This window comes from Siphateles boraxobius, unplaced genomic scaffold, assembly GCF_051911475.1.
Source record: "Siphateles boraxobius isolate OS27281-9 unplaced genomic scaffold, OSU_SipBor_1 33, whole genome shotgun sequence".
Lineage (NCBI taxonomy): Eukaryota > Metazoa > Chordata > Actinopteri > Cypriniformes > Leuciscidae > Siphateles > Siphateles boraxobius.
In genome coordinates, this window is record NW_027508953.1 from 3498544 (window position 1) to 3523243 (window position 24700).

The 24700-nt window shown below is 43.5% G+C and overlaps 1 protein-coding gene and 3 long non-coding RNA genes across 4 annotated transcripts; 1 reads left to right on the forward strand and 3 right to left on the reverse strand.

Moving 5' to 3' along the window:
• Window positions 1-1121: 1121 nt before the first annotated feature.
• Window positions 1122-1638, reverse strand: LOC143701627 (uncharacterized). Its single transcript, XR_013190145.1, has 3 exons — window positions 1395-1638; window positions 1255-1311; window positions 1122-1172 (listed from the first exon to the last, which is right to left on the reverse strand). It is a non-coding gene; the product is annotated as an uncharacterized LOC143701627 (long non-coding RNA).
• A 666-nt stretch (window positions 1639-2304) lies between these two features.
• On the reverse strand, window positions 2305-3204 carry LOC143701624 (uncharacterized). Its single transcript, XR_013190142.1, has 4 exons — window positions 3069-3204; window positions 2677-2768; window positions 2482-2586; window positions 2305-2402 (listed from the first exon to the last, which is right to left on the reverse strand). It is a non-coding gene; the product is annotated as an uncharacterized LOC143701624 (long non-coding RNA).
• Window positions 3205-3554: 350 nt separating this feature from the next.
• LOC143701626 (uncharacterized) lies at window positions 3555-4535 on the reverse strand. The gene is made up of 3 exons (XR_013190144.1): window positions 4433-4535; window positions 3985-4309; window positions 3555-3866 (listed from the first exon to the last, which is right to left on the reverse strand). It is a non-coding gene; the product is annotated as an uncharacterized LOC143701626 (long non-coding RNA).
• A 5051-nt stretch (window positions 4536-9586) lies between these two features.
• LOC143701470 (CMP-N-acetylneuraminate-beta-galactosamide-alpha-2,3-sialyltransferase 2-like) lies at window positions 9587-21590 on the forward strand. The gene is made up of 6 exons (XM_077194803.1): window positions 9587-9616; window positions 10753-10943; window positions 11484-11663; window positions 19972-20017; window positions 21194-21319; window positions 21423-21590. Exons 1-6 carry the CDS (start codon window positions 9587-9589, stop codon window positions 21498-21500), a joined length of 651 nt encoding a protein of 216 aa, XP_077050918.1. The 3' UTR covers window positions 21501-21590.
• Window positions 21591-24700: the final 3110 nt, after the last annotated feature.

Genomic DNA, 24700 nt, shown 5'->3' on the forward strand with positions numbered 1-24700 from the left:
CTAATCCTATCCAAAGTAAAATGTAGAAAATAAACCGAAATCTTCGGTGCATCCGGCACCCTAACTAAACTATCTAATAAAACAGAAATACAAGGAGTGGCGCTCACTTCTTACCTGGTGTGTCTAACAATTATCTGCTACATTATACAATGTATATCGCAATATACTTGCCTATGTTCTTTCCCCAGAAAAGCAAACAAAAGGTAGACAACACAAATTAATCTCACCCATCCAAAAGGAAAACATGTCCAGTACAAAGCACATAGCACAACACTCATTCAGGCAAAAGCATACACAAACTCATTCCGCTACTAAGAGCACAGATCACTACAAAGAGCACAGAGTTTGCTACCAAAAGCTACAGAGAGAGAGTCCATCAATAAACACAACATTCTTTTAACCAGCTAGGACGGCCTCCAATTAATCATCAAGCCCTGCCTTAAAGATGAATGACGTCCGACTCGGCCAATCACAGCAACCTATAAGCAGAGATAGGGTGATAGAGACAGAGAGAGGATAATGAGCATAACGACCAACACGTGATAAACACACCAACGTGTACAGAATAATAAAAACATAACACACACGCGTGAAACGTAACAGATGCAATAGATGCACTATTCAAATTTGCATTTCTACTCTTAAAAAACTGAATGCACTACCTCATTTCACATAATAATGCAAGATAAAGATTTAATTTTACATTTTGTTACTGTATTGGTGTATACTGTTTTGGTGCAATATTTTTTTAAGCGTCATTTTGTATGGTTTAATTATTTAAATTCCGTCCCATTTATTATCTGTAAACAAGTTATTAGAAAACTAAAATTATTTTTATTTGTATTCAATATTATCTTTTTTTTATAGGATTACAACTATAGTTGTTAATGTGTACTTGTTTACATGTTTCAAGAGGCTATAATAAATAAAATAAATAAATCTTGAGGTCCTTATCAAGTCTTTTTATTACACTGACCAAATCAGGCTGATACAAACTGCCCTTCAAAATAGGCAGATTTTTTGTACTATTTGTAATACTGACATCTTCATAAACACTGTTCAAACTACATATGTTACACTCTTGGTGAGATCCAAATGTCCTGTACACAAACATCAGTATAACTATGTAACTCCAGTAGTAGAATATAACAGAAAACCTCCACGGATATAAGCTAGAAAGAAAAAGAAAAAAAGTTAGAAAACAAATCAATGATATTACATAATATAAATAAATGTCATATTAGTCATGTTTACCTTGAAAACTTTGTTTTATAATAGGTGATTACAGCTTTGAGTAAATCATGCAAGATCCTGCAAGACATTAACACAGTAAATGTTGTTCATATTCAACATACACATATTGTAAGGAATTTATGTAATTCTGTCTTACTTACATCTCCTCTGTGAAGTTGCCCTCGAACTAACTCTGCAGTTGGTGGTGGAGGAACGGCTGGTAAGTTGCCCAGGGCTCTGGGGTCATCAGGCTTCAATGTCCACTTTCTTGACAATCCTGACGCAGAATCTAGTCTTTTCCTAACAATAGGCCTCTGCAGTTCTAGGATGTACATGTAGTCTTTGTTTGTTTTTAATGCATAAACACACCACCTTTTAGATTTTTTGTTGTACAGCCTCCTGTACCTAAGACATGAAGGCAGAGTTATATCAAAAGATCATATTGACCTGTTATAGACCTTTTACCATTGAAGATTACTCACATTTTGTTGCCCTCTGCAGTTCTGGGATGTACATGTAGTCTTTGTTTGTTTTTAATGCATAAACACACCACCTTTTAGATTTTTTGTTGTACAGCCTCCTGTACCTAAGACATGAAGGCAGAGTTAAATCAAAAGATCATATTGACCTGTTATAGACCACAATACATCTATTATAGACCTTTTACCATTGAAGATTACTCACATTTTTTGCCCTCTGCATTCACCAATACTGGACGTTGATTGTGATGATTTTAGTCCAGCGCAGCAAGTAAGGTTCTGGCCTCATAGACAGGTGGCGAAAATGCAAATCTCTTGCTGGCGTACATCAAATTTGTTTTTGAAATGACTCTAGATCAGCAGTTGTCCTGTAGTTACATATAAAACACAAACATAGATTATCTACTGACCTTTAAGAATAAATAAACGACTGTGAAGAAGATAAAGTTCATAATAGACAAACTTATTGCAAAATGATACATAAGTACATAATTACCTGAATCTAAGATACTTATCAATTCCTTTAAGCCATCTTGCATCAAGTACAATCCTGGACAAGGCCTCATGTGCAACAGAGCCAGGTTTCATCCAATCCTTACTGTGGTAAGAATCGACACTGCCATGTTGACATTGTCCAAATGCCCATGTATGCTTGTTAATCACATGATGAAGCACACCAGTCCAAAGACCCTAAAAAAAATACCGTCATTCATACTAACTAATACTAATACTATTATGAAGAGGGGAAAAAAAATAACATATGTCCTACCATGAAATGTTCTCTATTATCTGCTGCTTTACAACAAAATCAGAAATGGTTTACGATGTCTTTTATCCAGATTAAAATTATGTGCTGGCCAGCTATCATCCCAGCCTACATAAAATAAAATAAAAAGGCACTTTAGTAACCCGTTTTGTGAACAACAATGTGACTAAAGAACATACACAGCACTGCAACAATTACAGCATGTAGTCTTTTTGCAAGGTTCTTCGCTCCATGCCACATGTCCAGAGAATGTACAATCCCATTATCCTTGTATCTGCCTTTCACTGGGTCTGCACACATCACATAATAACAGTATGTAATATTAACAAAATTTGCCTTCAGAACAAGTATCAAAACTCTGTCCTGGAGGTCCATGGTCTTGCAGTGTTTAACTCCAAATAGCTCCAAAACACCTGCCTGGAAGTTTCTAGTGTGCCTAGTTAGATATTTATAAGCTGGTTCAGAAGTGTGGTTAATTGAGGTTGCAGCTAAACTCTGCAGGACATTGGCCCTCCAGGACTGTGTTTGGACACCTCAGATTTAAATAAATTTTATAGCGTTATGTATTACAAATGGTAGACATTGCTTACCCATCAAAGCAGATATCTGCCTGTGTGCATCTGTAACTATCTCCTTCAGATTCAGTTCTGTAGAAAGATGGTCAACAGTCTGAATAAAAGCCTCTTTTTCCATAATAACAGAGTTTCTCTGGGTCTCTCTTTTATCTATTGTTACCACATGAACTTTGTCCTTTGAGTCATTTTCCATAGTGGTATAAGTGCAGTACTGTGCACAGTGTCCAGGAAGCAGACATTTAGGCATGCTACATTCAACCACCACACACATTTTTTGTAAGCAGTATGTGGGCAAAAAACAACAACAACAACACACACACACACACACACACACACATATACATATATATTATATATAATTTTTTTTATTATTATTACCTGGAGAGTCCTTTCTTCCATCAGCTGTAATTTGTACACACACATGATTAAGACAATAAAAAGTAAAATAGTGATTGTAATGTATCAACAATGTAAAAAAAATCAACAAAGGTTAAGACTTACCTAGGATCACAGCCTCATCTTTGGACTGATGGCGCTGAATCACCTCAGCTCTCTTAATGGTCCAGAATTCCTTTACAGCATTTATGCAGTATTCAATACTTTTTTATTGAATTTAACAATAAAAACAATGGCAACAATGCCATTTTTGGCAACAATGCCCATGTTCATGAACTGGAAAAGAAGTTTTATCTTGCCCTAGTTGTTGCCAGAAAGCAAGATGTTGCTTGCCAGCATGAAATCCCCTCCTTGCAAGCCATATTTGAATTTTGGTTGTGAATTCCATGTCCAAACATTGTGACCTCTGGAACAGAACTAAAAAAACATTGAGAACTGTGTTTTAACTTAAAATTGTCAAACATCTATCCTAAATTCTTTAAACTACCTGTACTCTGTGAATTATGAGTTACAAGACAATAACCAGCAGTATTACCCATTGTAAGACTGTAGCAGTTCCTCTTGATGTTAGTTTCAATGTGAAGGGTGGAGGGGCATCACATTTTTTATTTAGGGTGTGTTCTTTGAAAGTACATGCATTCAATGGTAACTGAAGAAAATTTGCAAGCAGTTTCAAATTGTCATCATAGACAATGGAAGCATGCTTCCCCACAAGGTCATCTTAGCAAATAATTTGTTCATGCTCGGTGAAGGGCTCATCAACAGACTCGGTACAATCCACTTCGTCATGCACAGTTTCATCAAGCCCAATCACAGGGAACTCATCAATGTTGAAAGGAATACTTTGTGAACCTTTCAATCTGGAAAAAAACAAAAATAAAATAAAATTAACACAATCACAACTTTGAGCATTTCCTATATCAAACTGAAATAAATATATCACATTTTTGTTTTAAATTAATAAATAATAAAAAAAAACATACCGCACACATAAAGGTGGCACATATTCCTCATCTGAACTGGCATCAACATCATAGTCATCCCCATGTTTTGGTGGCATATCCATTTCATTATCCCAATCTATACTTTGTAAAAGATTAATTGACAGGACTGACTGTGAGTATTGGTAAATAACTATCTGCTAAATATATAGTACCATAAACTATGGTTTTACTTACACAGTGTTCATCAGGACATTTGCTTGATTGTCATCCATTTGCAACGACTTCTCGCTAATTAGCATAGATGTAAAGCTGTAATGAAACAATTAAATTACACTTGTTAGATTTTTTGGAATTTAGCGGAGCACTCATGGAGTGGATCATCAGAATTTAAAAAAACAAAAACAAATTCTAGCTTCTAATAGCCTACATAACAATCATGTGTTGGACCAAATTTCAGAGGAAGACAGCTTATTGAAGATAGTCATGTAACATAGCCTTCAGTTCAGTATAGTTTTTAAGTCATGAGTAAAAAGACTATACATTTGGTAATAATAGTAATATAATAAAATAAAAAACAGGACTCCGATTGGAGAACATACAATGGAAAGAATAGATGGACTGTGTATTGACTGTTTGGGACATTCATTTTACAGACAAATGTTGATTACATCAGGGGCACAGGCTGAATGCATCACATCAGAATATACACTAAAGACAAACACACTTAGCCTATACATACTGTGGATAATCAGCAAATAAAATAAAAATAAAATACTAGTGATAATGTACACACCTTGCTTGCAATGCCTCTTCTTCATCATGTTCTTTTTGCAAAAAATCAATTCCAGGGTCAGAGAAAACACTTTCTCTGTATGAGTAATACAAAAGTTGTCAATTACACAGTAGCAAAAATGTCATTTGATGGAAACAGCTGATTACATGCTAGAGCAGTTAACATGTACAAACAATTAACAATGATTGTGCTATGAAATAAAAGGTTTATGAACTGAATCACTGTTATGCATAAATGTGTTTTACATAATATAACTCTTCCGACATCTTACGACAATTAAATTTTCACTTTACCGATCTGATTCAGCTCCAATGCTTGACAACGGAGGAGGCGGATTTTGTTTTCTTGGAGTAGACGTGAATTACTCCCTCTCATAGCTAGCACAAAATAATTCATAATTCACAAAAAGCAACAACAAAGGAAACTCCGTAACTGCGTGAATTAAGAGAACAAGTGTGCTGCCGTTACACGAACTATTGAAATGTCTTACCTGTCCAGCAGAAAAAAGCCGTTTCTGCGTCCATTTTGAACCCCTTCAAGTCACAGAGTTCACGCCACCTTTCTAAAGCCCTGCCGATGTTTATTCTTGTTTTCGCGAGGGCACGGTTGCAGTCTCTTTTTTTCTCTACCCACTCAGAAGTCCGAATTCCTTTTGGTTTTACAACTGTTGAATCTACAGTTGTCACTGGTGATTGTCGATTCCTTTCTAGATCCGCCATAATTTTTATTATTGTGCTATGAGAAAAGGCTAAAATGTCCACCTCCAACATGATCACACGCAATATAGCCTGCTTGCCGGGACTCCTTCTTCATGTGCACGCATGTGACGTAAAGACATGCTCGAATTTCCCGTGGAAACCCACCAGTACCACTGGAATTAAAAGCATTATTACAAGCTAACCGTTTTGAATCAAGAAAAGGTAAGCAGATATTTTTGAACACTGGATGATTATGTTTTTTATTATTATTATTTTGGATATCTTTAACTCAAAAAAGTTACGGACTGCAGCTTTAAGCTTTTGTCGTTTCCCCCTGTGGCTCAGTGGTGAAACCCAAAGCCTTTGCACGGGAGACCCGTGTTCAATCCCAGGTCTCGCAGCAGATAAAATTTAGTCTCGCCGCGGCCAGACTCCACGGAAACTTCTCGCTCGTTCAGTTCCAAACAATGTGACTGTTCCAGTGTATTTCGCAGTAAACAAGCCGGCACCACAGCCCGCTTGCCTGCACACAAATGCCATTTTTACGGCGACCCAGATAAATCCCAAAAGAGTGTATTTTCTGGTATTCCGGCCACGGCCGATGGTGTTATGAGTGTTGTAAGAATGCCCACGTCTCAGTGCCCATTCCTTCACACAGACGCAGCCCGCCACAGTTCAGGGCTAGCACAAATAAAATCGACTCATGTCGATTGTGCAAAGATGTAGTGAATGTGCCCACGACACAGTGCCCAATAACACTACACGATGCATGTCCCTCGTTTTCTGTAAAAACGAAACAGACACACATTCGGTCAGAACAAGCCGAATGTGTTCTCAGTGCAGTGAATGTGCCCGCCGTCCCGCGCCCACATTCCTTCACAGACATGCTCAACCTCATGGGGTTTGTCCCGCTCGCTCTCTCTCCACAACCTGTCATAGAGAATTTGAGCGCGACCAGGTTGCCCGCCGTGATCGGCGCGCCTCCCGCCTCGCACACTATAAACACAGTGTTTATGTCTCAGCACACCGAAGCTCTGCAGCCGCAGGCCAGAGCCCGGATTTCATTCTACCCCTAGCTATTCACGCAGATGCGTGGGCAAAGCTTCCCGGGGTATCAGAATGGGTGTTGAACACTATAGAAAGAGGCTATTCGCTACAGTTAGCTCGACGTCCCTGCCGTTACACGGTGCGAGTCGAAACCACTGTAAACAACATTTACCTCATCTCATCTACTTCGAGCCGAAATAGCGAAACTGCTGAGCAAAGGGGCCATAGAACCTTTATCTCAGGCTCAGAGCGAAGGGGGCTATACAGCAGATATTTTCTGGTACCGAAAAAGACGGGGGTCTCAGACCCATTCTAGATCTGCGACAGCTGAACAGAGTGCTTATGAAGCGCCAGTTCAGAATGCTGACAACCAGGAAAATCCTCACGCAAGTGCGCCAGGGAGACTGGTTTATGTCAATAGATCTGAAAAACGCCTATTTCCAAATACAAATAGCATCACGTCACAGGCGATTATTGAGATTCGCCTTCGAGGGCCAGGCATATCAATACACAGTCCTACCGTTTAGCCTATTCCTAGCACCCCGTACATTTACGAAGTGCATGGACGCGGCCCTCTTACCCCTGAGACTTCAGGGCATGCGAGTTTTGAACTACTTGGACGATTGGCTGATTCTAGCTCGATCACATTCAGAGCTCATAGAACACAGAACCACATTACTCGAGCATCTCGAGAATCTGGGTCTCACAGTCAATTGGGCGAAGAGTTCGCTGTTTCCCAGCCAGATAATCTCTTTTCTGGGAACAGTGCGGGACTCGCTGTCTATGACAGCACGTCTGTCGCCAGAGTGAGAACTGGACCTTCAGCGCGCAGCGAAATCCTTTCGCCGCGGGTCTATAGTCCCGCTCAAAAGGTTTCAGAAAATGCTGGGCCTCATTGCCTCGGCATCTTCAGTACTCCAGCTGGGCCTGCTTCGCATACGCCCACTGCAGTTATGGCTGAAAGTGCGAGTTCCACCCCGGGCATGGACCTCTCGTCTGTTTCGCCTCAGGGTCGACATGAAATGCGTTTCGGCTCTGGAACCTTGGAAAATAGCCGACTGGTATCAGTCAGGCATGAGTCTGGGGACTCCCTCGAGTGTGACGGTGGTGTCCACGGACGCCTCCACCTCGGGATGGGGAGCGCTGCTCGAGGGCAGACTGTTCTTCGGCCAGTGGTCAGAACGGGAAAAGCTCCTACGCATAAACTGTCTAGAAATGCTGGCAGTCGACAACGCGCTATGGTGCTTTTGTCCCCTGATAAAAGGCCGCCACGTCTTAGTCCGGTCGGACATCATGTCAGTGGTGGCATACATAAATCACCAGGGTGGCGTCAGGTCCCGAAACCTTTACAGGCTGACGGAACGCCTCCTGGTCTGGGCTCAGCACAACCTGCTTTCACTGAAAGCAGCGCAAGTGCCTGGTCACCTGAATCTGGGACCAGACCGTCTGTCCAGAAACAATGTCCCAGCAGGGGAATGGTCGCTGCACCTGCAGACGATCCAACTGCTGTGGGAGACATACGGCAGAGCGCAGGTGGACCTGTTCGCGTCCCAAGAAAGCGCTCACTGTCCGAACTTTTTCTCCAAGAGAAGGGATGCGCTGGCCCACGTATGGCCCCGCTGCCCCCTATATGCTTTTCCCCCCGTCTCACTCCAGCCTCAAGTGCTGGAACGAATCAGGGAAAACGGATGCCCAGTGGTACTCGTGGGTCCGCTCTGGACAAACCAGAATTGGTTCCCAGTCCTAATGCGGCGGATCAGCACTGCCCCGTGGCCGATACCGGTGAGGAGAGACCTCCTCTCTCAGGCAAAGGGCTCGATTTGGTATCGTCACCCTGAATTATGGTCCCTACATGCATGGGCCATCAATGGGTACCCGCTAACCTCCCAGAGGGAGTGTTAAATACAATCACGCAGGCTAGAGCCCCGTCTACTAGACGGCTCTATTCCTCAAAGTGGTCAGTGTTCTCTGCCTGGTGTCAAGCTCAGGGCTTTTCACCCGCAGACTGCGGGGTTACGGAAGTGCTCTCCTTCATTCAGGAGCTGCTGGATAAGGGCAGAACCCCATCCACGCTCAAAGTATACGTGGCCGCCATAGCAGCGTTTGCAAAACCGACGTCTGGCCAGTCACTGGCGAAACTGGAGCATTTAAAAGGAGAGTCTTATCTTTCTCCTTCATAGAGGTCTGACTCAACCACAAGTGTCTCTCTGTGGCCATGCCATAGACCGGCCGATAGATTTAGCGGTCTCCTTGGTGGCCCGGAGAGTGAGATCAGTAATCTGCCTGAGCTCATTAATCAGATCCACAGAAATTTCACCCCCCCACAAGCATCTTTAAGCAGGTCAGCCTGATAAGCCTGCATAATGGCCATAGTGTGTAGACATGCAGCCGCCTAACCCGCCGCCGAGAAAGCCTTCCCCACTAACACAGAAGTATTTTTTAGTGGCTTAGAGGGCAGAGCCGGTGCTTTAAGTGAAGATGACGAAGCAGGAGAGAGATAGCTGGAGAGCATCTCCGCTGCCTTCGGCATGGTCAGGTACCCTGAAGCTTTTGCACCAAAAAAGTTTCCATAAGCATTAGACTGGTTAGTATAAATTCTATTTGAAACAGGTCTAACCCAGGTCTTAGAAACCTCAGAGTGAAGATCTGGGAAGAATGGTAAGCACCGGCGAGAAGGCAGAGGACGTGCAGACAGAAGTCTATCATCTAATTTGCTTTCATTTCTAGACTCCTGCCTATCAGTTGGCCACTTTTTTTTTTCTCGATTTTTTTTTTTTTTTACAGCCCGAGATAACACATCTATCAGCCCCTCTTCAGCAGTATGCTGGAGTGACGAGTCAGTTTCTTCTGATGCAAAACTTTTGAAATCGAGCTCCTCAGAACTGGATAATCTAAGTTCGACATCATGTGCCTCGACCCGGGCAGAAGTAACCGCCGCAGCGCGTGCTTCCAGAGCCGGGTGAGAGGCACTAGATCTCGCTGGAGATAGCTGAGATAGGGCGGAGCCAGTGAGATCCATCTGCGTCGCCAGTGAGATCCATCTGCGAGCCCCAAGACAAGCGCCGCCGCTCTGCCTCAACAGAAGCGGGACCCGAGCCTCGGGGAGCTCGCAGCAAACCACTCTCCTCGAAGAGCGATCGCCGCGAGCGCAGAGTTCTCAAGGGAAAACGCTCGCAATGCTCACAATCGACCCCCTCGAGAGCCGACTGGGCATGCTGCAATCCCAAACAAGCAACACACAGCTGATGTGTATCCCCACCCGTGATGTATCGTGTATAGGGGGAAACACACTTTCTATATTGCTCGCTCGTCACTTTGACACTCATATTGGTTTTTTTATATATATATATATATATATATATATATATAGTGAGAAACTCCTGTCTAAACAGACAAACACAATCGCTAGATTTCATACACACACAGAGCTTGCTGAAGTAACAAAAAGCTGGCGTATTGTGGGCTCAGGGGATAGTTATAGCTTCCTGGTCGATGACGTCACTCGCTATGACGCTCCATCTCTCCTTTGACTGATTTCATTCATGCTTCAGACGCGTTACGCTGGAGGGCTTTCCCACTGCGATTACACGCAGCGGTAGTCCCTGAAGGGGAACAGCTTTTTTTTAAATAGAAATATATTTTGTAAAGTTGTAATGTCTTTTAACTAATCATTGGTGCTAGTTTATATAAATTATTCTTGGTGATTTTCAAATCTATTCTTCTTTATGCTGATTTTTATTTGATTATAATTTCATGCTGATTGTAGAAGTGCACTTTCCTGTGTCACTGTGACATTAGATTTGTTTTTTATCCACCCACAGTCTCTACAGTCTAAGAGCAAAGCTAGTTATTCTCAAGTGATTCAGCAGCTGTTCTCGATCATTCCTGGAGGGGAACACTACAGAGACGCTGGTCCGTCTCGCTGCCGAACCTGTGCTGTGGTGGGGAACTCTGGGAACCTTGTAGGATCATTCTATGGTCCTCTTATAGACAATCATGATTTTGTAATGAGGTAAACTCTCTTTTTTTAAAAGGTGTCCTGTTATGCTTTTTTTTTAATCTCAACTTTCTTTGGTGTGTATTGTTGCTGTTTGAACATGAAAAAGGATGCAAAGTTACAAAGCACAAAGTCTCTCCAAAGGGCGCACTGTTTCTGAAATCCCTGAAATTCCTCCATTGTAGTTTTGAGTTTTCTTCTGGGAACTTACACACAGCAAAATTCCTTATTTAAATAATTCCCGCCAAAGGCATACCAAAAAAGGGGGGAAACAAGGCCTGATTGAGTTGCAAGGGGTGTGTTTTCACCTACAGCAATTGACCAATCACAACACACTGGTTCAGCTGACGCACATTGTGGTTTTCAGAAAGGAGAGGCTTCATAGTGACAGGAATTAAACAGAGCATTTCAGACAGACTGGGAAGAGAGCTGCTGCAGCTGCGAAATATGGAAATAAAGCATGAAAACCTCTAGTAGAGAAAAAAAAAACTGAATCAAAATTTTAAAATGGACATAGGCCCACTTACTTTAATATTATAGTTCTATCTCCCTCAGAATGAATAAGGCACCAGTTGAAGGTTATGAGAAAGATGTGGGATCCAAGACCACCCACCGCATCATGTACCCAGAAACTGCCACTCATCTGGACAACACCACCCACCTGGTGTTGTTGCCCTTCAAAACACTGGATATGCAGTGGGTCACTAGTGCTCTTACTGATAGAACTATTAAACGGTGAGATAATGGTCAAACATATATATTTTTTATAGTGGTGGGCTGTTATCAGCGTTAACGTGCTGCGTTAACGTGAGACTCTTATCGGGCGATAAAAAAATATCGCCGTTAATCTATTCTCAAAGTTGGGTTAGGATCATAAAATAGCTTTTTCGAATATCGTTATATTTTGATGAGCCACGTGATTCCTCGGAGGGCGCCAATGCCGCATGCGTCAGTCAGCGCCCCACCCGGGACCGGATGCCCGTAAGGGCTGAAGCAGACAGTGGCATGGAGCCGGAAACAAGAGGCCGGCTCAGAGGAGCCCGCGCAGGAAGCCCACCACGTCCCCGGCGAGACCCAAGCAGTCGTCCTGACCGCTCCGGCAAGAGGAGAGGAGAGCGGCAGGATGGCCCCGCGTCCAAGCGACGCCCTCGAGAGCATGTGGTCCCTCAACGTTCTGCAAGCGACACGTGCAGTTATGTTGTGAATATTGTATGTTGTTCAAAAATAAAGCAAATTACTTCTTCACAAACAGAGCTTTTTTCTCCTCTTGCACCACACACTGTGTTACCCGCCCTGCCTTCAAGAAGCGCAGAGTCACGGTCATTAACTATAAAGGCACCTCGCGGGAAGCGCGAGGTGTCCATTCCCAGCCCTCACATAGCGGCGATGACCGCAGGTTTAATTCGGCCCACACTCAGTCATTCCCTGACAGCGTGGGAAGCTATTCCGGGCATTTCGCCGTGGGTGTTGAATGTAATTCGGCACGGGTACACACTTCAGTTCAAACGCAGGCCACCCCGCTTTCGCGGCGTAATTCAGTCATTAACTTTGCCCCAAAGCGCTCACGTACTGAGGCAGGAAGTGTGCAGCCTGCTCGAGAGAGAAGCGATAGAACCGGTTCCCCCGAGCGAGCGGGAGAGCGGGTTCTACAGCCGCTACTTCGTAGTGCCGAAGAAAGGAGGGGGTCTCCGTCCTATACTGGATCTGAGACCCGTCAACAGAGCGTTTACAAGCGCGCCTTCAGGATGACTACTCTGAAGCAAATCCTGGTGCAAATTCGCCCAGGGGATCGGTTCGCTTCGGTGGATTTAAAGGACGCTTACTTTCATATCCAGATAGTAAAGCGTCACAGGCGATTCCTGAGGTTTGCGTTCGAGAATTCGGTGTACCAATACACGGGGCTTCCGTTTGGGCTAGCCCTCGCTCCTCGAACGTTTTCAAAATGCATAGATGCGTCACTTTCACCCCTCAGATCGAGCGAGATGCGCGTTTTGAATTATCTGGACGACTGGCTGGTTCTCGCGCAGTCGAAAGAAACGCTGGTCAGCCATGTGGAAGTCCTCCTTCGTCACTTGGAGACGCTCGGTTTGAGGGTGAACTTCCAGAAAAGTGTGCTCACACCGAGGCAGACTTCCACTTTCAGACTTCCACTTGCTTGGATTCGGTGAGAATGAGAGCGCGCCTCTCCCCTGAGCGAGCGGAGGCTCTGAGCTCTTCTCTCAGTCTCTTCAGACCTGGCAAGCTCGTCCCACTGAAGGAATTTCAGAGGCTTTTGGGACGGATGGCAGCGGCTTCTTCAGTGTGTCATCTGGGGCTGCTGCATATGAGACCGCTTCAACACTGGCTGAAAACGCGCATTCCCCCGAGTGCGGTCTCTCTAGCTCTCAAACTTTCCGGTCTCGGCTGGAGCAGCAACATGTGTTGATTTGGACCGACAACACTTCCGTGGTCTCGTACATAAATCGTCAAGGCGGTGTACATTCCAGAGCCCTATTCAAGCAGGCGGTATCCCTTCTGCTGTGGGCGGACCGGTTTTTCCTCTCGGTGAGAGCGGCGCACATCCCCGGTGTTCTAAATTGCGGGGCGGATATGCTCTCACCTCGCTCTCGCGAGGCTTCACCCCGGGACGGTTCAGCTGATATGGAATCGTTTCGGCAGGGCGGAGGTTGACCTCTTTGCGACGAGCGAGAACACGCATTGTCAGATGTTCTTTTCGCTGTCCCGTTCCCCTCGGGAGATGGACGCGCTAACTGCGCGGTGGCCGAAAGGACCTCTCTATGCTTTTCCTCCGGTAAAAATCTTGCCCATGGTGTTGTGCAAAATCAGGGAGGAGAAGGCGTTGGTGACTCTGGTAGCCCCGAACTGGCCGAATCAGCCTTGGTTCGCAGATTTGGTGGAGTTACTGGCAGGGCAGCCATGGGAGATTCCGCTCAGGAAGGACCTGCTGTCTCAGGCGAGCGGAACGATCTGGCATCACAGCCGGATTGTGGAGCCTTCATGTGTGGCCGCTGCAGGGTCGCTGAGCGTGCGGGATGCGCTTTCTTCAGCACAGGATGGATGAAGGGAGCCTTCCATCCACTCTGAAGGTATATGTTGCCGCTATCGCAGCGTTTCACCCCTATGTTGACGGACAGTCTATCGGCAGACATGCGTCAGTGACATGGTTCCTCAAGGGAGCTTGGAGATTACGCCCTGCGCGGCCGCCTTCGGTGCCGCCGTGGGATTTAGCTTTGGTCTTGGACGCATTGTCACGACCGCCTTTTGAGCCCTTAGCTTCTATTGCCATTAAGGAGCTTTCGGTTAAAACGGCGCTGCTTCTCGCTCTCGCTTCAGCATAAATGCAGTACAACAAATTGTTTTATACACTAATGTGTAAGTAATTTACAATTTAAACATTATTGCAATACATTATTTTGTACTATGGTAATACTAATTGCGTTACTTACATTTTTAGAAAAGTAATGCGTCACGTTACTTTTGCGTTACTTTTTTTCACAAGGGGTAGGCTTGTTTTTAACAAAAAAGTTATATTTTTGGGCAAATGTAAAGGCCCTTTCACACCAAAAGTTAAATAAAAAGCATCATGCTGAAGGAAATGCAAATTCACGCGTGTAGAGTAGAGAAAAGCAAACAAACAAACAAACAAACCTTTCAGCTGCTGCTGTTCTGGATAAGGGAAGAATAGGAGAAAAAAAGTTCAACACTAAAACACTAAAAATCTATATTCATTTTTGCTTATGGTTTAACTGAATCATTGAAGGACAGAAGCAAGTACATTGGTCAATAAAGTGAGATTAAATGCATAAAAATGTATGTTTTATTTAACATATTTAGTTATTAGAGGTCTGCATAGTATTCTGATTCTGCATAATGAATATTGAATCTTTTTTTGTGCAAGTAAGATGAATTTTTATTCATCTCACTTGCACAAAATATTTGTTTATTTAGTCTAAAACTACAATAACCATCATGTTTACACACACTCACACACACAGACACACACACACACACACACACACACACAACCACACGCACACTTCTTCTTATGCTGTCCATCGATTTCGAAGATGACGTCACTTCTAGGATGCATTATTGGAGCGTTGGTGCAACTGCTGCTGACGGCGGTGCCATTGAAGGTGACTGTGAAGCCCAATCAGAGAGCCACATGTCCTACTGCAGTAAGGACAAGTGAATGCTGAGTCTGGGTGTGGATATAGTTGTGGCTGTGCGCGTTTAAGTCTGCGCTGATGTAGCTCGGTACTATGTTGAGCACGCTTTAATTCGATCTGTTGGGCCCCCACATCACATGCAGAACTCCATGCCTGACGGTTGTCAGCTTTTGTTTCCAGAACTCCAGGGCTGATGCCACAGCTTTTCAGGGTCTCCTTGAGATGATCCTTGTATCGACGCTTCTGACCCCCAGGTCTCCTGTTGGCTGCATGTATCTGTCCATAAAGGACTTGCCGGGGAAAGTGGTGAGAGGGCATGCGGATAACGTGTCCGATCCATCGCAGTTGCCGCTTAGCAAGGATTGCCTCCATGCAGCTGGAGTTGGTGCGCTGGAGGATGTCCGTGTGGGAGATTTTGTCTTTCCATGTGACACCTAGTATATGTTGCAAACATCTGATATGAAAACCCTCAAGACACCGAATATGCCTGCGGTAGGGAGTCCATGCTTCTGCACCAAACAGCAGGGTGGAAACGCAGACTGCCTGGTAAACGGCCGCTTTGGTGAAAGTACGGAGATCTTTATTACCAAAGACTCAAGCTCGAAGTCTGCCAAAGGCAGAGGAGGCGAGATTAATGCGTCCCTGGATCTCCCTGTCTATGAGGCAGGTGGGTGTTAAAATGCTTCCAAGGTAGCTGAAGTGCTGAACAACCTTTACTGGTGAACCATGAATATAGAATTCAGACGGTGTGGGGGAGGGACCATGGTCTGAACAATGATCTTTGTCTTTTGAATGTTAACTTGTAGGCCACAAGCTTGACAGATTGCGCATACAACATCCAGTGTGTGCTGCATTGCGGTAGGGCTGTGGGCTAGGAGGGCACAGTCATCGGCATATTGCAGTTCATGAATTGTGAGAGTAGTGCACTTGGTAATGGCTTGCAGGCGGCGAAGGTCAAAGAGGTTCCTGTCCAGACGAAACTGCAGGCAAACACCTTCATCGGGGCTGAGGGAATTGTGGGAGTGGAGGGCGACTGCTGCCAGGAAGAGGTTGAAGATCACTGGCGCCAGTACACACCCCTGTTTTACTCCTACCTGCACAGGAAAGGAGGGAGATTGAGATGTACCCACAGTCACACAAGCCTGCATGCCAAATTGAAACTGTTGTAGATTGTACAGAAATCTTGGTGGCACCCCAAACTTCTCCAGAATGACCCAAAGGACTTGACGGTCAATGGTGTCAAAAGCCTTTGCCAGGTCGATGAAGGCAATGAACAGGCCTTTGTTCTGTTCTCTGGCCTTCTCTTGCATTTGGCACAGGACAAAGATCATGTCGGAGGTGGAGCGATTCTTCCTGAAGCCGCACTGTGACTCAGGAAGGATCCTTTCTGTGATGTTCTTGGTAAGACGGGACAGCATGACCCTCGTTAATACTTTCCCTGCCACAGAGAGCAGGGATATGCCACGACTGTTACCACAGATGGACTTGTCACCTTTTTTCTTGTGAATGGTAACAATGTGTGAGTCTTTCCAGCCTTGAGGAACAGTTTTTTGTGCCCATACTATCTGGATAAGTTGGTGGAGGGTTTTGGTGAGCAGGTACCCGCCTTTCTTTAGAGCTTCTGCAGGGATTCCATTAGGACCAGCAGACTTAATGTCCTTGAGGCTTCGTACTGCTGTGAGGACTTCTGAGAACTCGGGTGAGTCATCAAGCTCATGTACAAGTGGAAGCATTGGGAGGCGCTGCAGAACAGTGGGGTCGGTCGGATTATTTTGATTGAGAAGGGTGTTAAAATGCTCAGCCCAACGCACAAAAATTTCTTGTTTGTCCTTATGCAGAATTCTACCATCTGCAGATCTGATAGGGGTGATTCTACGTTTTTGGGGTCCATACAGTGATTTTATTGCATCGTAGAAGGCTTGAGAGTTGTTGGTGTCCGCATAGCCTTGGATTTCATGGGCTTTCCTAAGCCACCAATCATTCTCCATTATGCGAAGCCGGTGTTGCACCTCAGCACGGATATTACTCCAGTGTGAGCGCAAAGAGGGAGATTGTGGATTGGAGAGGTGAGCAGTGAAGGCTTTACGCTTCTCCTCCAGAAGAACCAATATTTGGGGGCAGCTATCTTCAAACCAGTCCTGGTGACGCTTAGAAGTGAAACCAATTGTGTGAGTAGCGGCTTGTTGTATGGCTGAGCTAAAATTACCCCTATACGCTTTCCGCTGTATTGTGTAGGGGATGAATGAAAACAGAGGAAAGGTTATTAGCCAAGCAGCGACGGTATGTAGCAGTGCCATCAGGGGATTTAAGGGCTCGGAAGTTGAGCCGCCTTGAGGGTTGATGCCTAGTGTGTTGGGGTCGGACCTTTAGGTGTATCTTGGATCTGATCAGCCGATGATCTGTCCAGTACTCCGCACCACGCATTGCTCGGGTAATGGAGATTTCATGTAGATCTTGTTGCCTGTGTAGGATTCCAAATTTTATTTAAATGTTTAATTTAGATTTCCAATACAATAGTAAAGTTTATAAATGATGAGGCCAGCAAACGGTAGAGGTTCCCAGCATCATATTCCTGACTGTCCCATCTCAGTACGAGAAGGCTAGGCCTTTCCTGTTCTCGTGTCTCACCGGGTGGAACTCATGCTGAGCAAGTTTGAACATCTGCTATTTTATTACTGAGACTGTTTGTCTTGGAGTTCTCATCTCAGTACGAGAAGTCTATGCCTTTCCTGTACTCGTGTCTCATGCTGAGCAGGTTCCACAATCTGTATACCTTATTTACATTTGCTTTGTTTCAGAGAAGTCTACACCTATATGTAATCCCTCCCCCTTGAAATGTATATAAACTATAATGTAAAGTTCCCTTAGTTAGACGATGTTGGAATGACTGCAGCTACCGACAAGCAATAAAGAACTTCTGCTTGGAAAACCTCCACCGTCTCCTGGTCTGAGCTTCTAACTTTTCTACAAGGAAAAAGATCACTACACCTGGTAATTATGTAGTCGAGTAGGTGCCAGTGTTTGGATCTGGGGTGCATCCATGATGCTTTATAATTGTTTTTCATTTGGAAAATTGTGTTCGTTATGACCAGTTTGTGCTCAGAGCAGAGGGAAAGGAGTCGCAGACCATTCCTGTTTATGTTGCCTAATCCATGTTTCCCAATTACCCCAGACCAGAGCATGTTGTTGGAGCCTACTCTGGCATTGAAGTCTCCCATAAGCACAAGTTTATCAGTGTGAGGAACTTTAAGGAGAGCTGCGTCGAGAGACTCGTAGAAAACGTCTTTGATGCTTTCTTCAGCATCCAGAGTTGGCGCATAAGCACTTAGCAATTTTGCATTGCGACCCTTTGCACAAGGAATGCGCCAAGTCATCAGCCGCTCACTGATTCCCACAGGAAACTCTGGAATGTTCAGGAGCAGTCTGCTCTTGATAGCAAAACCTACTCCATTTAGACGGCAGGTATCTTCTGGAAGACCCTTCCAGAAGAAGGTGTATCCTTGCCCGACTTCTATTAGGGAGTCCTCTCCTGCGAGCCGGGTCTCACTCAAAGCTGCAATGTCAATATTGTACTTTTTAAGGTCGCTCGCAACCAGGGCAGTGCGTCTGCGGGGTCTGTCAGTTCCATTCTGTTTAGAACTATATTCATATTTTCGACCGCGTAATGGGATGCCTTGGCGACTGCGGTGGGCCGCCCAGGAGTGTAGGGAACAGGCAATGTTTGGGTCACCTTTTCTAGACCCTCCCCCCGGCAGGGGGTGAGCAGTGCGGACCCTAAAGAGGGCTGCTCAGTCGCACAAGAAGCTGCCGAAGGTGGACGCTGTTCCAACCCGTCCACACAGCGACCATCACGTTTGTGCCGCCTCCGTGCAGGGCTCAGGCTAGAGGCTGCCAGTCTGATCCAAGACCTGCCCCCGTCGCATTTGCCCTGTCGCCGAAGGACTTGTACGGTGAAGTGACAGCATGCGCAAAGAATGGATTTAATGTGAAGAGAGGGGTGCGCAGACCCTATCTCCACAGCTTCACTCCAAAATCCATTTTCCAGTGGCAGGAGGTGAACTCTAGACAACCGGATGGACGGTGGAATTGCAGGGGGCTTCCAGGTCTCTGTCCTTTGTTGAGCCTGCCTCTCGCGTGTCCCCAACGCGGCCTTGTCTTGAGGAGATGAAATGCTCACGGAAGACAACCCTCAGGGCAGTGGGGGCAGCAGTCTTAGATAATGGCGGACTGAACTCGCCATGTCGAGGTGTATCATTGGCATAAATGGAGTTTTAACAGCGGATCTAGTGATGCCAATCAACTAGTCCCTCCATACCTGATAGACCTCCGCTGTTGGTCCACGGCTACTTATTCGACTGGGGACCACCACACGGAGCCCCCAGCTTATTTCGTAGCGTACCTTCATATCTGAAGGGTTGTCCATTATCCGCCACCTATGGACGTGGTTGGTAGCAGTCAGCTCTGCCCCAACAAACACACACACACACACACACACACAAAACTTGTTTAAATACATCTATGTTGTTAATAAATAACAATAAATTGTTGTTGTACCAGCAATATCTCCAAGTTTTGTTTTTCACTGTAAAAACGCCTCTGCGCTTCGATTATTTGTCTCAACATGAGGACATGAGAGCTGTCAGTCAATGAATGGGAAAACAAAGTAACTTGCTTTACTTGTTTGAAAAAGTAACTCAGATATTTTGTTGAACATTTTAAAAGTAATGCGTTATTGTACTAGTTACTTGAAAAAGTATTCTGATTAAGATACTCAAGTTAACTACACTGGACTTATGTACATTTATTTTGTCATCAATTATTTCTTGGATTGTTTTGACTTTGACCCTTTTTTCTATTTCTGTATTACTCAACAGAACACGATTTAAGGTTATAGACAAGCTACAAGCCAACAAGGACAAAGTAAGATCACACAGTATCTATATTTTATGCTTACAATAAACCAACGAAAACGGTAAACCATTCAACAGAAAATAGTTAATTTAAAGAAATTTGAATTGATATAATTGCTCATTATAGTTGTACGCTTTGTCTCAAACTCCACCTGAGAGGCATATTTGCTCTTGACTACTAGACTACTTTAGGCTTGAGAAAATTGTACAATGCATGCCATGGAGTTTCGCTCCAACCCTATGTCAACACTTCTGAACTAGCTCAAGCTTTTCAGGATCTGCAGGTTTACTATAAACTAGGTTGCAGGGCAGTGGGCCTCTAGGAAGAGGGTTGAGGACTTCTGCTATAAACACTTCATTTGACATTAGCTATGTTTCCATGCCCTACTGTATTTTTTTTGCGCATTTTGTGATATCCCTTGAAAGAATGCTGGATGGAAACGCCAAGATACGCATAAATTCTACAAATGTGCATAAAAAATGTATGCGCTCAATTGAGGCAGATACATTTTTATTCTGTAAGAAGACATAAACTACGATGGAAACAAATAAATACCTTGATTTGCAACAAAAAGCTCAGGTGACTTTGCCTCAACAGAGGATGTGATTGCATAACTGGACTAACCAGTAGACCAAATTCATTGCCGAGTATATTAATGTTGGTTTAGTAATTCCGAAATGCCAAAAGTTTGTCATCAGAAGGACTTGGTTTAATTCCCTCCCAGAAGATTGAATTCCCAAACACCAGGTGTCTGAACGCAAGATAACATGACAGCATGTATTGCGTTTCGACTGCATGCTCTGAGACACAACACATTTATGATGTAATGGGAAAAAGTCACAGATTGCTGCAACTTCCATTTTTATTAGATATTTTGCACCAATTTGCCAGGAAGGGAAAATTTTGTTCTTTTGAACACATGAGATGGATACACTGTTTTATGCACAAATGTTTTATGCAATTAATTAGTTCAGTTAAATTTGCAACTTTGGAAGAAGACACAACTATTGTAACATTTCTTTGTTTAAAATCGGTTTGAATCATAAAATGATTTGTTCATTATCTGGTTTTGAGTCCCAGATCTTGTCAGACTTTTAGTGCATTGTAGATTCTGAAGTAGCTTGTAAAGGCTACAACATCAAAGTTCATTTTTGTTCTTCGCTAACGTTCCTCTCGTACTTCCAGGTGATGGTTGTACACCCTGCTTTCATGCATTATGTGCACACTGCGTGGCTCCACATTAAGTCTCGAGGATCTTATCCATCCACGGGTTTCCTTGTGCTGATGTTCGCCCTGCACATCTGTGATGAGGTAAAGTTTTAGCATTCACAAAGCTTGTGTGGCTTACTGTCTGCGGTTTGTGTGCTGTGTACTAATGTCAGGTACTTCTGCTGATGTGTTTCTCTGTGCTTAGGTCAGTGTGTTTGGCTTTGGCACAAAAAGTAAAGGCACTTGGCACCACTATTTCGAAAACATGCCCAAGAGTTTCTGACGCACTGGTAGACACAGTGGAGGGATTGAGCACCAGACCATCTTAGAACTTCAGGAAAGGGAGCTGATCAGTCTATACAGAGGGTGGTGAGAAGGAAAAGGACTCTGAGTTTCAGTTACATGATTATTTAATGACATTCATCTGTATTGATGATATACACAGTGCTCGAAGTAGGCCGCTACGCCCTCCAGCGAAAACAGAACTTGAAGACACTTTAGAAAATGTAAAAAAAAAAACACTGAATGCAGAAAGGAAGAAATAATGCTGTCCAAGTCCTAACTGTGATATTCTCAAGGATACATGTTTAATGCACGGGCAGAAATATATATATTTTTTCAGTAGCCTACATTGTGGTGTTTTGCATGCATATAATCTTCAGTTTTCTGTTAAACTCTGAAGCTGAGCTGTTAGAGACCATCCATGCAATCTCAGGCTGCGTTTTAGACACGACAGGTTGAAATGTACACTTTATTTCATTATTTTAAATTGCAAAATTTCAGTACACAATACATTTCAAAAGAAGAAAAAAGATAAAAACACAGTCAATGACTTGACAATTCAGGTCTTTCCACATTATTTTAGTTTTTGGAGGAGCATCAACACAGTCACGCATGCTATTGTTTATCATATTGTTTCAAAAGCTACCCTTGGTCATTTGTTTGTATGTAATGGAATGAGGTGTGGAACTTTGGTGCAGAAATACAGGAATGCAGCAGGTGTGTTTGGTTTAATTGCTGCCATTTTACTGATAAATAAAATATTAATATCCACTTGAAAGTGCAATTCAAACAGGTGTCATCAAAGTTCATGTGCTAGTCAATCTAGGTCTATTATTGCCAATCACAGGCGCCCTCCTTGCTCATGCTGTGAGGCTTCTGCCCCGTCTAGCCCTTATGTTAATTTGGCCCTGAGGTCTATCTATTCATTTGCGCATAGCTCTCATTGTCTCTTCTTCGCCATGTAGTTCTCTCCCACTCAGCTGCTTTTACTGTAACTGGCTTTAGTTTTGTAAACCTAAAAGTTTTTTAACTTCCCTCAAGTTGTTTCAAACCTGTATGAATTTCTTTCTTCTGCTGAACACAAAAGAAGGTATTTTGAAGAATGTCGGTAACCAGACAGTTGATGGACCCTAAATACTATGGAAGTAAATGGGGTACACTCGTCTACTCGATCTCTCTCACAATACTCTACTCTATTTTAGCTTTAATAAACAATATCAATGAGTGGTTTAATGCATTTTTACGTTGCTGAGAGTGGTTGCTAGGGGTGTTGTGTACATAGAACGTTGGGTGAGCGGTCAGGTTTTATCGTAAATAAAACACTATCCACCTTACTCATACGCCCCATGACGCTTTGCGCGAATTTTGGGTGTGACTTCCGTTAAGCTGTAAACAATTAGCGAAAGGCTCACTCGCTCTATGAACGCAATAGGTTAAAAAAGTGTCACAATGAGATGACATTAATCTACTCACACTTCAACTATCGAATATTAAAAGGAAATTTAAAAGTATAAAAGCATCAACAAGGTGCTTTCAACAGACCAAATAACCCCAAAAGTGCGAGTCTTTCGTTAAATTTCACTGTAGTAGGCTAATATATATCTGTATTATGTAACTTATGTTGCCTTAATCAAAAATGCTTCATTATCTTTAGAATTACGTGATACTAATTCAAAGTGATTTCAGTCATTTTGACAGATTATAAATTGCATTTACCTGTGAAAACAAACCTGGAAAGAGACGTGAGGATTTGTGAAGAATAACGATAGATTCTTTGTGCATTCCAGTGAATTATTAATGGAATATATTGTAAATTAAATTGGGGAAAACAGACCACAAATGTGCAGTATATGTTGTTCTTTTTCATACTTTTACAGCGGATTTCAAAGGGGGGGGGGAAAGAAAGTAATCAGATATTGTCAGACTTTTAGGGCATTGTAGATTCTGAAGTAGCTTGTAAAGGCTACAACATCAAAGTTTCTTTTTGTTCTTCACTAACGTTCCTCTCGTACTTCCAGGTGATGGTTGTACACCCTGCTTTCATGCATTATGTGCACACTGCGTGGCTCCACATTAAGTCTCGAAGATCTTATCCATCCACGGGTTTCCTTGTGCTGATGTTCGCCCTGCACATCTGTGATGAGGTAAAGTTTTAGCATTCACAAAGCTCGTGTGGCTTACTGTCTGCGGTTTGTGTGCTGTGTACTAATGTCAGGTACTTCTGCTGATGGGTTTTTCTGTGCTTAGTTCAGTGTGTTTGGCTTTGGCGCAAACGGTAAAGGCACTTGGCACCACTATTTCAAAAACATGCCCAAGAGTTTCAGACGCACTGGTAGACACAGTGAAGGGATTGAGCACCAGACCATCTTAGAACTTCAGGAAAGGGAGCTGATCAGTCTATACAGAGGGTGGTGAGAAGGACGAGGACTCTGAGTTTCAGTTACATGATTATTTAATGACATTCATCTGTATTGATGATATACACAGTGCTCGAAGTAGGCCGCTACGCCCTCCAGCGAAAACAGAACTTGAAGACACTTTAGAAAATGTTTAAAAAAAAAAAACACTGAATGCAGAAAGGAAGAAATAATGCTGTCCAAGTCCTAACTGTGATATTCTCAAGGATACATGTTTAATGCACGGGCAGAAATATATTTTTTCAGTAGCCTACATTGTGGTGTTTTGCATGCATATAATCTTCAGTTTTCTGTTAAACTCTGAAGCTGAGCTGTTAGAGACCATCCGTGCAATCTTAGGCTGCGTTTTAGACACGACAGGTTGAAATGTACACTTTATTTCATTATTTTAAATTGCAAAATTTCAGTACACAATACATTTCAAAAGAAGAAAAAAGATAAAAACACAGTCAATGACTTGACAATTCAGGTCTTTCCACATTATTTTAGTTTTTGGAGGAGCATCAACACAGTCACGCATGCTATTGTTTATCATATTTTTTCAAAAGCTACCCTTGGTCATTTGTTTGTATGTAATGGAATGAGGTGTGGAGCTTTGGTGCAGAAATACAGGAATGCAGCGGGTGTGTTTGGTTTAATTGCTGCCATTTTACTGATAAATAAACTATTAATATCCACTTGAAAGTGCAATTCAAACAGGTGTCATCAAAGTTCATGTGCTAGTCAATCTAGGTCTATTATTGCCAATCACAGGCGCCCTCCTTGCTCATGCTGTGAGGCTTCT

Bases quoted from the DNA above. Each gene is read 5' to 3' on its own strand.
- LOC143701470 (XM_077194803.1), top strand. From the start codon at position 9,587: ATGGTAAGCACCGGCGAGAAGGCAGAGGAC. The intron at 11,664-19,971 runs GTGAGATAATGG...ATTACTCAACAG, and splicing joins ACTGATAGAACTATTAAACG to AACACGATTTAAGGTTATAG. The intron at 21,320-21,422 runs GTAAAGTTTTAG...CTCTGTGCTTAG, and splicing joins CCCTGCACATCTGTGATGAG to GTCAGTGTGTTTGGCTTTGG.